At 32.8% G+C, this 15,469-nt stretch overlaps 1 protein-coding gene and 1 pseudogene across 1 annotated transcript; one reads left to right on the forward strand and one right to left on the reverse strand.

Annotated features, from left to right (window-relative positions):
• Positions 1–2: 2 nt before the first annotated feature.
• On the forward strand, positions 3–1,496 carry LOC143585454 (uncharacterized). The gene is made up of 6 exons (XM_077067240.1): positions 3–206; positions 309–470; positions 524–584; positions 681–1,013; positions 1,096–1,274; positions 1,368–1,496. Exons 1-6 carry the CDS (start codon positions 3–5, stop codon positions 1,494–1,496), a joined length of 1,068 nt encoding a protein of 355 aa, XP_076923355.1.
• Positions 1,497–12,597: 11,101 nt separating this feature from the next.
• Positions 12,598–15,140, reverse strand: LOC143585459 (pathogen-associated molecular patterns-induced protein A70-like; annotated as a pseudogene).
• Between the last annotated feature and the right edge of the window lie 329 nt (positions 15,141–15,469).

Below are 15,469 nucleotides of genomic sequence, written 5' to 3' on the forward strand. Positions count from 1 at the left end.
AAATGTGGTTTTTTTTCGTGTATGGTTACGGCGGTACTGGGAAAACATACTTATGGAAAACTTTATCTGCCTCAATTCGGTCAAACGGAGAAATTGTTCTTAATGTTGCTTCAAGTGTAATAGCATATTTATTATTAGAAGGAGGTAGAACGGCTCATTCCAGATTCCTTATTCCAATCAATCTTACCGAGGACTCCCAATGTCAGGTAACTATTATAAATTTCATTAAGTCTAGATTATTTCCAATTTAAAATTATATTTTTAACTTATTTTATTGAATGTAATGTTGACATATTCAACATTTTCAGGTTAAGGGAAATACAGATGTTTCTGAGTTATTGAAGAAAACATCATTAATAATTTGGGATGAAGCTCCCATGATTCATAAACATGCGTTTGAAGCGTTGGACAGAACCCTAAAAGATGTTATGAACGTTGATTTGGCCAACACTTCTGGATCATTGTTGGAGGTAAGGTGGTTGTTCTTGGTGGTGATTTCAGACAGATTTTACCTGTTGTACAGAATGGAACAAGAAACGATTGTGTGAACGCCACAATTAGTTCTTCTTACATATGGTCAAATTGTAAGGTTTTAAAACTAACTAAGAACATGAGGTTGACTGTTGGTTCTCAAATGTCAAATATTTTAGAGCTTAAACAATTCGCGGATTGATTGTTAGATATTGGTCAAGGTAATATTGGTGGTCCTAATGATGGTGAAGCAACTATATCAATTCCAGAGGATCTTCTAATAAAAGATTCCCTTGATCCTATGTCTGATTTAATAGACTTTGTTTATCCTTCTATGTTAAATAGGTTTAATGATCTTACTTACTTTCAAGAACAGACGTTGCTTGCTCCCTTAAATGATGTGGTTCAAGAGATTAATGATCGTATGTTAGTGTATTTTCCTGGTCAAGAAATTGAGTACTTAAGTTCAGATAGCATCGACGAGGTTGAAAGTATATCTGAGGATTTTGATCCCACGTTGTACTCTCCTAATTTTCTTAATGGTATAAAGATGTTCGGAATGCCAAACCACCGTTGTTACTTAAGGTTGGAGTTCCTATTATGTTACTACGGAATATTAATCAGAAAAAGGGTTGTGCAATGGAACTCGACTACAAGTTGTTAGTTTGGGTAAACGCGTCATTGAAGCTAAAGTTGTTTATGGTACTAATATTGGATTTCGTACTTTACTTAGCAGAATAAGTCTTACACCGTCTGATAAGAAGCTTCCATTCAAGTTAAAAAGGAGACAGTTTCTTATATCGGTTTGTTTTGCAATGACTATAAATAAAAGTCAAGGATAATCTTTATCGCGTGTTGAATTATATTTAAAAGACCCGGTTTTTACACATGGCCAGCTTTATGTTGCTTTGTCTAGAGTGAAGACTCGCGAAGGTATTAAGATTGTTTTATTAGATAAAGAATCCAAATTGATTAGTGAAACCAAAAATGTTGTGTATAAAGAAATATTTGGAAACCTTCCATGAATTTATTGACAACACTTTTTTGTTTGCGTATGTATCTTTTTAAACATGTTAAAGGTTTTTTAATAAAAGGATTATATTATTTTATTTTGTTTAACTATAGGAATTAGATTGTATGTTCAATTATGTTTAGTTGTTTATGGTTTTTGTTTTATATCTTTTATGTTTTTGAAATTTATTTTTGTAGACTTTTATTTATAGGCTAATATTATACTGATTTATATATATATATATATATATATATATATATATATATATATATCCGAAATCTATGTTATATACATTTATATGTTATCAATTTACTACATTAAAAAAATAGGAGAATAGGTTAAATGTTCATCAATAGTTTAATAAATATAGGGATAATCATGAGTTTTATGGATTCAATAAACTGTCATTTTTATTAATAATTAAAAAAGACTCTTTGGAAGATCAACTCCATAATCATAACTTCTTCAATAATCGGTTTCTTTGAAAATTTCATATCTTCCATCACTTCAACAATGACAACAATTGTTTCTTGGAAATTTTCATCCGAAACCAACAATTATCAGTTTATTCTTAGCGATCTCTCTACAATCCATAAGCCTTCTATCGAATCGGTTCTGTCTTTTAACATTCTGTCTAAGTACCAAATAATAGGGTTCGGAAACCGCAAACAAGTTATTAACGAGGATGAGAGAGAACTATTGAATGTTCTAAATGAAGAGATTTTACAACATGAACAACAACAACTTCCTTTTGTCAATGTTAGGGAATGGTTTTTTTATCCTTTGCAAAATAATGTGGTTATCAAAAATGTGAATGGCCAACAAAAGACTGTCAATCTGAAGTCGATATTGCAATCCAATGACATTTTTCCTTTAAGAGATTTAGATTTCTTGAAGCTTTCTAATGTTTTTAAAGCAAGAGCACATTTGGATTTGGAGAATGAGGTGGCTGAGAAGGTTAAATGGTTGTTAGATTGTCAAAATTATGAATCCGATTTTGATAATCTTCAAAGCTATTTTGGTTCTGAATCAGAAGTTTAAGGTAAATGAGATAAAATATGTAGTTAGATTTTTGATAAATATAATTTTTGACTTTATTTTTGACTTTGCGTTTTTCCTTTATGTTAGTAGTTTACTTCATTTACATAGTAGGGACCCGTTACCGGTAGCCTTACTTTGGTTTTGGATTTACTCATAAATGCAGTTCTAAATATCAGAGTTAATAAAAACTTTCGCGGAATAATAAAACTTCAACCATAACATTTTACATAACCATCAAATCATGTCTTATAAAACATCCGTAGTCAATTAAAGCAAAACATAGTCTTTAAAACATCACAACATTTCTCAGAGATGCCAGTATCTTCAATTCCATGCCATGTGTCTTCAGTCACGCGAGCTGCCTCAACCTATTTGCCTGCGTGCATACTAAAAGTCAGCTACGCTGAGTGAGTTCTAGTTAATTACATAACTTACTTTTCATACACATATACGTGCCCGAAGGTACGCATTACATACATATCATGATCAGCATTTGTCCATACACATTCATATCTAACCATACATTATAAAGGGCGTTTCACCCTACATACCTCGGATATTATTAGAGTCCGGTCACCCTTCATCCTCGGATATTATTAGGGTCCAGTCAACCTTCATCCTCGGATATTAGTAGAGTCCGGTACCCTTCATCCTCGGATATTATTAGGGTCCGGTACCCTTCATCCTCGGATATTATTAAGGTCCGGTACCCTTTCTTCCATCGCTTCATACTACACCTGTTCTTAAATACTCTTCCTGACAATACGTGCAATCTCCGAAGAGCGTTCACGTACCATCAACATATCATACGTACATTACGCATATATCACATATATTATACCTGTTCTTAGATACTTTTCCTGACAATACGTGCAATCTCCGAAGAGCGTTCATGTACCATTAACATGTAAGGCCCCGTTACCGGTAGCCCTACTTTCGCGTTGGATTTACTCATAAACGCAGTTCTAAATATCATAGTTAATTAAAACATTCGCGGAATATAAAAGCTTTCATAAAACATTTCATAACAAAACACGTCTTGTCTTAAAACATCATTTTGTCTTTCAAAATGAACGAAACATTAAACTTAAACGTCTTGAGCCTTCCGATGCCAGCCTCTTATTCAGTGCCACGTGTCTCCTCAAGCGAGCTGCCTCATCCTACTCACCTGCGTGCATACTAAAAGTCAGCTACGCTGAGTGAGTTCTAGTTAATCATACACTATACAATACACATAAACTTATATTCTTTCATTCATAATTTCATACTTTCTTACTTTCTTTTTTTGTATTAACTTGCTTTCATATCTTACGTTATAAAGAGCATTACGCCCTACATTCCTCGAGTATTATTAGGGCTCGGTACCCTCCTTCCTCGAGTATTATTAGGGCTCGGTACCCTCTTTCCTCGAGTATTATTAGGGCTCGGTACCCTCTTTCCTCGAATATTAGTAGGGTTCGGTTCCCTAGTTCTCGAATATTAGTAGGGTTCGATTCCCTCTTCGTTACCATACAACCATACATCATACCTCGAGTATTATTAGGGCTCGGTACCCTCTTTCCTCGAGTATTATTAGGGCTCGGTACCCTCTTTCCTCGAATATTAGTAGGGTTCGGTTCCCTAGTTCTCGAATATTAGTAGGGTTGGATTCCCTCTTCGTTACCATACAATCATACATCATACCTCGAGTATTATTAGGGCTCGGTACCCTTTTCGTAACCATACAACCATACACCCATCATTTCCTTCTTTTCTTAACTTTATCACTTTCATACACATAAGCATACATATCATACTTATCTTATACATAGCGTTACAACCTGACAGTACGTGCAATATCCGAAGATCGTTCACGTACCATCAAGCAATCATTCATACATTTCACATTATCCACATAAGGCATACACTTATCTCTTAGGATAAGCGTATTAACAAACATATTGAGTATGCACACAGCCCCGAAAACATAACACATAAATGGGGCTAGAAACTCACCTGAATCCTGTTACGCTCTCCGTTAATAGTTATCCCTTTCTTCAGTTGTGCACGGCTGACTGTATAACAAGTGTACGTATCAATTAACTATTACTACTCATGTTGTATTTCTATCTTTATATGACCCACAACGAACGGGGGTCCGGGGGCAGCGCCCCTGGCAGCGGGGTCTAGGGGCGGCAGCCCCTAGCAGGGTCCAAGGGGCAGAGCCCCTGGCTGGGGTCGAGCTGCCAGGTCAGCTTGGAAAAATTTTATTTCCATTAACTGTCTTAACACATTTTTCATTAGGTTTTTAATTTATTTTCTAATCGAACTTGGCTTTAGGCGAAGTTAAACCTCAAGCGAACTTAGCTTTAGGCGAAGTTATCAGTTAGGCGAACTTGGCCTTAGGCGAAGTTATCAATTAGGCGAAATTGGCCGTAGGCGAAGTTATCAGTTAGGCGAACTTGGCCTTAGGCGAAGTTATCAATTAGGCGAACTTGGCCGTAGGCGAAGTTATCAATTAGGCGAACTTGGCCTTAGGCGAAGTTATCAATTAGGCGAACTTGGCCGTAGGCGAAGTTATCAATTAGGCGAACTTGGCCTTAGGCGAAGTTATCAATTAGGCGAACTTGGCCGTAAGCGAAGTTATCAATTAGGCGAACTTGGCCTTAGGCGAAGTTATCAATTAGGCGAACTTGGCCTTAGGCGAAGTTATCAATTAGGCGAACTTAGCCGTAGGCGAAGTTAAGCTTTGAAGGCGAAGTTATGCTTTGAAGGCGAAGTTAAGCTTTGAAGGCGAAGTTAAGCTTTTGCAGGCGAAGTTGCCCAGTTCGCAGGCGAAGTTGCCCAGTTCAGCTTCGGGTTTGGTTTTTATCAATCATTTTGGCGATTTTAATACCCTTGTTATGGTTCGACATCACCCACTAACGTTCCCTAACCATTTTCGGTCGTATATATATCCCGTATATACTATAAAGCTTGGATCTTTAAGCTTAAGGACATTCAAAAGGCTAAACGTTCAATAAAACGTAAACTTTAAAGGTCAAGAACATACCTTTTATACTTTCGGTGTGGTAGCGGTTTGCTTGGTTATCTCGTATATAGAAGATCTAATAATGGTTGGCTCGATTTTGGTCTTGGACGTCTCTCTCTCTCTGTCTCTCTCGGCCGAAATATTGTGTTAGAGAATAAGATGGAAATGAAATGAGGGTTTAGGGTTTTAGCTTGGTTTAGAGGATATTTATATCCCTTAAAGCCCATGGACCTAAGGCCCATTCTCATTTATCCCATCTTAATTAATCTAAGTCCATGATCCGTTCTTTACTCGACATTAATTAATAACGCGAAATCACTAAACGTAACTTTCTTTATTTAACATTATAAATTTTAGGATGTTACATAACATATCATACGTACATTATGCATACATCATATATATTCATACATGCATTTTATCTTACATCATACATAGCAATCACATCTTTAGCTACCACCTGACGGTATATGCAATATCTGAAGATCGTTCACGCACCGTCAAGCAATCATCATACATACATCATACAAGGCATACACTTACCACTTGAGGCAAGTGTATTAACTATCACATCGAGTATGCACACAGCCCCGAAAACATAACAAGGAAGTGGGGCTAGAAACTCACCTGAAGTCAGTTACATTCACCGTTAATAGTTATTCCTTTCTTCAGTTGGGCACGGCTAACTGTATAATAATTTACGTGCATCAATTAACTATTGCTACTCATATCGTACATCTATCTTTATATAACCCACAACGAACGGGGGTCCGGGGGCAGCGCCCCTGGTAGCGGGGTTCTAGGAGCGGCAGCCCCTAGCGAGGTCCAAGGGGCAGAGCCCCTGGCTGGGGTTAACACGTTTTCAATTAGCATTTTGAATCATAGAATAATTTGCTACTTAAAAGTTCAAGGGCTTATTTGTAATTAAATCATTCTTTTCTAAGTCCAGGGACCATTCTGTCATTCTGTTAAACTTCTAATTCGTTACTGGTTCACAGCGAATTGGATTATCCTAGAGAACTGGTTCCTATAACGAATTGAACCCTTAACGAACTGGACTCCTTAACGAATCAGTCCATATAGCGAACCAGTCCAAGTAGCGAATCGGACCTTCTAACTCATTATTTCTTTTAACGAACTAATCATAACGAATCAAGGGTAATTCGTTACCCTTTTCCCTTAACGAATCAGAGACGAATCATAGGCGAACTAAAGTTAGTTCAATGTGCCCCCTTATGCGAATCAACTAACGAATCACCTTCAGTTCGTTAAGTCCCCATAGCGAAATAGGGTTAGGTCAGGGAATGTCAGAACATTTCCTGACATTCCTTATCCTCGTACTACTATTCCGGCGCCGCCTTTTCGGCACCGCCTATGCCGGAAAGCCGCCGGAAAACCGCGAACACGTCGGAAAAACGAGTTTTAACTCGTTTTTCACCGTTTTTCGTCCCGTTCGATCCAGATCTGAGCTAGGGTGACCCCTAAGCTCATCATAGGTTCGGTTTATACCCGATTCCACCCGGATCTCGTGACTTAAACGGTTTAACGGTGTCGGCTCGTCGTTTCGTGACCATAACTAACGGATTTAAGCTCATACAACAAAATACTATCATACCTTGGGTCGGATTTAAGCTCATACAATAAAACAGTACAATACACACTTATAACAGTTTGTTTTTGTTTTGTCAGGTTGTTATGACAGTTTGCGGTTTTTGGTGGGTTGTGATGTAAGTTCATTTTTGGTAAACTTAAAATCCATATGTTTATATATTCTTTTAGAGTATACCTTTTATGTTTATATTTAGTTTGTGTTAGCATGAAGATTGTATTAACGGTATTATAATTTTAATTATTTGGTATTAGTGATTAATTATAATATGTCTGTCTCTCTACTATTATATTTTCAATATACTTTGATTTGTAATTACCAAATTGATTTTTTTTTTTTCTGGTTATAAACTTAGGTTATAAAATTTATTTATTTTCTTTTGACATCAACATAGTAGCTACATATTGTAGATATCACCAATTCATTATAATATACATTAACTTTTTGGTTTAATACTTAATATCGTTCCATGTTTTGTTTATATTTTTCAGGTGGTTAAGGTGCATGGTTTTGTTTTGGACGGAAGTTTTCAAGGTCATCCTGTTCAAGTCATGTTAATATCTAATGGTTTAATGTGTTTGATAAGACAATGAATTATTTGTTTCTATTAGGTTATTATGTAGACAATGGTTTGGTATACTTCTTTTTGTGGATGTTTTTTGAATGTTTAGATATCATTATATGTTATTATATTTTGAATGTTTATATATCTATATAATATTATATTATATGGTAGTTTATATACATTTTTATTATATATCTAATATACACACGGGTACTAACATAGTTTTAACAATATTATAATACGAATCACTTAGCATTATAAAGCTTATTAATTTATATTAAACATTACTTTATTTTTTCTATACTATAATGATCATATACTTATAATATCATTTCAAGGCAGACTTACTTTACTTGTAAGAATAAAGACTGCCTGATAATAAAGTTAAAAAAAAAGTTAAAACAAACTTCCTTTATGATAAAAATAACATATTGTTGAGTCATGAGTGCCTTCTTATATAGTAATGTCCTCTCATTTGCACAAAAAGAAATCTCACTTATTGGTCATGTGCCAATGGTTTTCATCACGTTGTATTTTTCTTTTAAATCATCTCTGTCAATGGTAACCTCTACCATGAAGGTTACTATATTGGTCATAGGTCATTATCCACTTTTTATGCTATCTTATTGATCTATAATTCTATATTTAATTAATTCATGTTTGAACTCGACAAAACCTTCTTTGGGAGCGACATTCATCCCATTTTAAGATATCAACTAGCTCGATTGTTGGATGTCATGATTCGGGCTCTAGCCCCGTAATGTTAGTCTTTGCATCACCGGCTCCTCACATGATCTCATCAAAGTGAGAGTGATTTGGTTGCATTAATCTCTTTAATAATTTTATATTGACTTCAAGTTTTTATATTATAAAGTATGACATGATTTTAGGATTGTTATAACTCACTATCATTGGTTTTTTACACATGTGAGCATGGTTTGTACCTTATAAACTTTCATCATGAAATTTACCTTCCTTGGTATATGTAATCAGCTGATAAAGCTAACAAAACATTTTCTGTTATGTTAAATGAGACGTGTTTGGAAGTCAGAATCGTGTCATAAAAAGATTAATTAGTCAGTTGAGTCCGTTTAAACCTTAGTCCATTAAACTTTGTTATTATTGGTATATCTAAAAGGGCATGCCTTATACCTTTTAAGACTTTATGTCAAACATGTGAGTCATGTGACTTGTTATATATAAACATCACCTTCTTCCTTTTAGGAAATAGTAACACTTTAGTGCTATTAATGGCATATTAGGTACTTAGTTGGTGCTATGCATACGATGCATTGAGATTCCATGGAAAACTTTTGATTGTATTGAATATATATATCAAGTTATCAACCAACGTTGGGAACATTTGATGTAACTTGGCTTATTACACGCAACTTAGATTTTATATTTTTTCACATGAGTAACTCTTTATCATTTCAGAAATAACTATAAACTCGACATGTAAGTTTTCAGATAAAGTCAACTTACCTACCCAAACACGACATGTTTTTTAGATGGGTCAACCCGAAACATACCCGCTTTTTTATACGGCTCGTGTAATCTTGTCAATCGACCCAAAAGCTGGTTTTTTTTTTCCGTGACAGAAATATATAAATCGAGTCCAATAAAAAAGATATAATACAACAACTATATAAACCAAATCCTATAAAAAACAGAAAATATGACCGAACTGTTACATCAAATTCAACAATAATATAGAAAATATGTAGTAATTAATTTAACGTAAACAATAAAATATATTTAACAGTTCTTTAAACTAAATCCTATGAAATTATATGAAAAATGCAATCTAGTGTATGTATGATCCAATAACCTAACAATATAATCTACCTATATAATAAAAGAGTGGATTTCCATAAATTTCTCTTTTATATTTAACCAATTATCTTCAATGTGCCACATGGCATTTTTTATTTTTTTTCTTAATTAATTTTATTTCTTTTCAAAATCTTTACCTATATAATAAAAAAGTTAATTTCCACCATTTTTTTTATATTTAACCAAATGTCTTCAAAGTGTCACATGAAATTTTCTAATTTTATATTTCATTAATTTTATTTTTTTTTAAATCTCAACCTATATAATAAAATAGTAAATTTCCATCAATTTATCTTTTATATTTAACCAAATGTCTTCAAAGTGTCACATGACATTTCTAATTTTGTTATTACATTAATTTTTTTTATTTTTTTCAAAATCTCTATCTCTACCAATATAATAAAAGAGTGGATTTTCATCAACTTTTCTTTTATATTTAACCAAATGTCTTCAAATTGCTACATGACATTTTCTAATTTTTTTATTTCATTAATTTTATTTCTTTTCAAAATCTAATGATTTGAATCATACATTAATATTTGTTTCTTAAGAAAATACTAAAAATTAGTTTTTTTTTTTATTTTGTATTTCATTAATTTTGGTTCATGTCAAAATGGGTCGTTTTAAAAAATTATTTATTTGTTTCGGGTCAATATGGTTTCTTAGAAAAATGAGTTCTGGTTAAAATGAGTTCGGTTCAAAACAAGTCATTTTAATAAAATTATCAATTTGTTTAGGCTTAACTTTTGTGTTGACCATTTAAAAATGGAATCTTGCTACTGATTTTAAAAATATATTAATCTAGCCAAATAACGAATCAATTTTAACTCATGGCATTTTCTGATTTTTTATTTCATTAATTTTGGTTCATGTCAAAATTGGTCGTTTTAAAAAAAACATCTATTTTGTTCAGGTCAATATGGTTTCTTAGAAAAACGAGTTCTGGTTAAAATGAGTTCGGTTCAAAACAAGTCATTTTAATAAAATACATCAATTTGTTTAGGCTTAATTTTTGTGTTGACTTACCATTTAAAAATGGAATCTTGCTACTAATTTTATAAATATATTAATCTAGCCAAATATAGGATCATTTTTTAACTCATGGCATTTTCTAATTTTTTATTTCATTAATTTTGGTTCATATCAAAATGGGCCGTTTTAAAAAAAACATATTTGGTTCGGGTCAATATGGTTTCTTAGAAAAATGAGTTCCGGTTAAAATGAGTTCGGTTCAAAACAAATCATTTTAATAAAATACATCAATTTGTTTAGGCTTAACTTTTGTGTTGACTAACCATTTAAAAATGGAATCTTGCTACTAATTTTATAAATATATTAATCAAGCCAAATATCGGATCAGTTTTTAACTCATGGCATTTTCTAATTTTTTATATCATTAATTTTGGTTCATGTCAAAATGGGTCGTTTTAATTAAACATCTATTTGGTTCGGGTCAATATGGTTTCTTAGAAAAATGAGTTCCGGTTAAAATGAGTTCGGTTCAAAACAAGTCGTTTTAATAAAATACATCAATTTGTTTAGGCTTAACTTTTGTGTTAACTGACCATTTAAAAATGGTATCTTGCTACTAATTTTATAAATATATTAATCTAGCCAAATATCGGATCGGTTTTTAACTCATAGCTCTATAATTTAGTACTTGAGAATGACAACTTGATATTCCATTTTTTTATTTCTCCAATGCAATCGAGAATCTGAATTTTCTTTTTCTTTTTTTTTTTACACTTTGCAAATAATATTGTATACAAGTGATAATATTATATTATAGTGCTTACATTTCTTATTTCTTTCAGATTTTTTTGGATTATTATTATTATTATTGTTTTATTTTTTTTCTTTTAGTTTCTCTATTTTTATTTTTTGGCAAGCCAAAACAGGTATCATCCCCAGATTTATGATTTAAGGTGGAGATATTATAAATCATTACGAAGTGGCTCATTTCGAGATGAAATTACAAAATTAGAGTTTCATATTTAGGTTTTTGACTTTTTATTACTTTCTCTACATTCATAATTTGGAAAGAAAGATAAATTTGTTATAGATTTTATTCTTTTTTATGGATTGACAGGCAATACCACCTGCATATCATGACGATAGAAATGGGTTTTTTCTATTAATGGAGCATGTTAAGTATTAAAGTAAGTTGTAGAAAATAGAAAAAAATTTACAACTTTGATGTTTATGAATAAACGTCGTAACTTTTTAGTTTTTATAATTCTATTTAATGTAATATGTAATTTCATTTATGAGATGAAGTTATAGATTTATGAATTATATTTGGTCTTTTTAGTGTATTTTTTAGATAATGATAGTTTACTTACATATATTTAGAATTTAGATCATATTATTAATGTTATTATTATTATTTTGTTGTTTTTGTTTGTTATCTACTATCCCGTGTAATACATGGGTTCTAACCTAGTAGATAATATATATATGGATAATTGAATAATTTATTTTTATTTATTATTTATTTTTTCCTGTAAGACTCAAAAGGAAACGCTTACAGAAAAGAACATCATATGAAACAATCTAATCCAAAGTTAAGTTTCTACCACCACTTCACTCTGGCCGGCAACATTACTAGACAAGACCGGCTTAATGATTTTGAAGACCAAAATCGAAATGAGATTTTATGACTCTTTCATGACAACTATGAACTAAAAAAAACACAACTTATTACAAGTCTCAAACTCGTAAGTCGTAACCTATAGTTTAGCAACAACTAAGTTTACCAGCATATCAATAAATAACTTTGAGATTATTTTGCCCAGCGGCAGATCTTGAACATCAACGCCCGAAAGTCACAAGACCCAATTTTTTTCCTACTTTTAAGTATCGGGTCGGAAATCTGGTTCAGGTCGGGTCAAACAATAATTCAAAACCCTAATCTACCAAATTAGAAGAAATATAAAATGGTGAAATGCGAATTACCTAACCTGGACATACATGCATATATTTTTTTTTATTTTTCGGGAAAAAATACGTTACCCACTTTGGCACAAAGAAAGATCCGCCAATGATTTTGCCCATTATAATATATCTATATATAATGTTTTATTCATTTATTTGAAGGCCTTAATTATGTGTGAGCCTAAATCCCTTACTTGATTTCACTGACCCACGGATCGGCCCTGTTACTAAGACAAACAATGAAATGACCAAATAACCCAAATATATTAACTAGTAAACAAGATCGTATAACTCAATAATCAAGGGCATTTACGTCAACAAACATATTCATGTTCCTCTATTCAGCATTTCTCTCAACCTTTGAAGAGAATCAAGCCTTTGTAATTTCAATTGTTGTTTAAACCTTTTAATAAAGTCATCAGCTTTTGCATCTACACATTCATCATGCACCCCAACCGCGGCTTGCATTGTCGCTGGCTGCTTCGGCTGGTCATCCACTTCAGCGTCGTCTGATGCCGCCACCTCGCTACTTGATTTCAATAGCCGGCTAGGTAACCTCTTCATGGGAGCCATGGTAGATTTTTCTGACACTAAAGTAAATATGTTATATGAACATGTTATACAAATGCTACAAGCTTTAATAATCAATAATTTAATAACGTCTCTCATAGAAATTGCAAAACAAATAAATATAACTTATATGTGACCGGTGACAGATTAAGAAAAAAAATTTAGGAGCATCCTAAAAGAATTTTTTGGACCTAGGGGTATCACAACATTTGCTTAAGGGTATCCGGTTACATAAAATGAAGAAACAAAAAAGGTTTGAACAAATTTTGCGCTTCGCTGTGAAAGTTGAGGGCCAGAGCTGTTTCTAGGGACAACGAAATGAAGCTAGGGCTTTATGCATCCAAATTCCAAAACAAAACTAATAATTAAACATTTGTAATTTGGGATTTGGATTAATGAGTCTAATTTGAGTGACGTTTAAACTAAATTAAGTATAGAAAGGTGCGAGAAACTGTATTAGATATGTATTTTCAAAAAAAATATGACATCTTGATATATTTGGATTAAATACAAGATAACTTTTTTAAAACAAGGCCTCGTTTATCGTTTTAGGCAATTAATGAGGTTGAGCCGGCCCTGTTGAGGGTATCCCCGACACCCCCTAGATCCTCCCCTGAGGATGACTCCGTTGGAAATCCGTCGACGAAGTTAGTTACAAGACATGGTCGTTCATAATATGATTTTCGACAACTTACCCGCGTACTATCACACACAATTATCCTAGAAAAAGTTTTTCTTAATTATTAACTCTTTTAAATTTATGGATTATGTCAATAATTTGACTAGCTTATCATACGTATTTTAAAAAATATTTTTGTTCGAACACTATTTTTTTAATAGGGAAATATATAAATATAATACATACAATTAGCTAAATTGTTGTGGGGCAACTTTCCACTTGTTACATTAATTTATTCCGTCGGTAATCTGACTGTAACTTGCCGATGTATTTTATAAGAAAAAAAATTGGTTTGGACTTCTGTAATATTCGTCAGTCATTATCGACGGATTTTACATCAAATAATATTCCGTGGGTGATATTCATTTGTTTAACAGGATAATATATATAAAGAAAAGACTTACCATTAGGTGATTTGTTGTGGGGAGACTTGTCACTTGTGACATTATTATTATTATTATTATTATTATTATTATTATTATTATTATTATTATTATTCATGTTGTGGCTCGATGTCCGAATGTTCGTCTTTGCTAGCTTCTGTGTTGTCCGAGTTTTGATCCGAGTTGAAAGGGGTAGTGAGCTTGAACGACTTGACTCGGTCAATCAACGAAAAAGTTCGAGTTCTTTCAGTCGGCGAGTCACTGAGTTGCTCTGACTCGGTGGGTACCGAGTTGTGGAATCAAGAGAAAGAGAAATCAACTGACTTAACTCGTTGCAAAAGAGACGGGCGATGACTGAGTCGACTCGCTGAGTTTGACTCGGTTGAGTTTGACTCGGTTGAGTTCAACCCGGTAGGTTCAAATTGATCTGGGGTTGTGTAGAAGCTAAAAGATGATAATTCACAGACTTGACTCGTTCCAACAAAGAAGGTGATCGAGTGAGTTGACTCGGTGTATTATGATGATGATCTTGAGCCTTGTAGTTTGAAGCAATGAAGATGGTCGCGATCATGAGGTTAAGAACACAAAACAGAACCGCGGGTGTGGACCAATCCGCGATGAAAGCCAATATGGAAGCAATGGCCATTGATGAAGATGAAGATGAAGATGATGAGCCTATATGTGTGTTTATATATATACACGTAAAGAAACGGGTCATATATAAAATCTAAAAGTCATTGGTTGGTAACAAAAAAGTGTGTTACATTAATAAAGACAAGTTATGTCATTTTCACTATTTTGTATGATTCCAATTGTGATCATCAACTTATTGGTTTGTTTTGTATTTTAATTACTTTATAATTCATGTGGTTTACATAAGTCTGATTTCTTAATTCACAAGGTTATATAACGACCTAAACTCCTAAAGACAAACATATCAAAATAAATAGGTATTAGAAAACAAATGTGTATCAACGAGAACACCAGCTAAAAACATCGTGGACGGTTATTCCGGTTAATATGAAATTAATAAAAAAAATTCTTGTGTTAGAATACAGGTAGGTATATGATATCAGGTGATACCCAATATGATTATCCACTCTAAACGATACATGAAAAGTTTTATTTTATATTTTTGGTAGTTGTGTTGAACATAGTTAAATATATAAGAAATAGAATGGTAACGAAAAAATGTATTTGGAAATCAAAACGAGTGTTTTTATACTTGACATGAATTGAGCCAGATATAAAACACGATTTTACAAGTATGAGACTTCTTAAACAAAAACATAGTTGTGTATTATTATTAATTGGTAATTCTAACGTTTTAAACACTTAATATTCAACTTATTATTTCCC

Source organism: Bidens hawaiensis, unplaced genomic scaffold, assembly GCF_021521415.1.
Source record: "Bidens hawaiensis isolate Kalapana, Puna unplaced genomic scaffold, B.hawaiensis_p1.1 tig00033852_1, whole genome shotgun sequence".
In the NCBI taxonomy this organism is placed as follows: Eukaryota; Viridiplantae; Streptophyta; class Magnoliopsida; order Asterales; family Asteraceae; genus Bidens; species Bidens hawaiensis.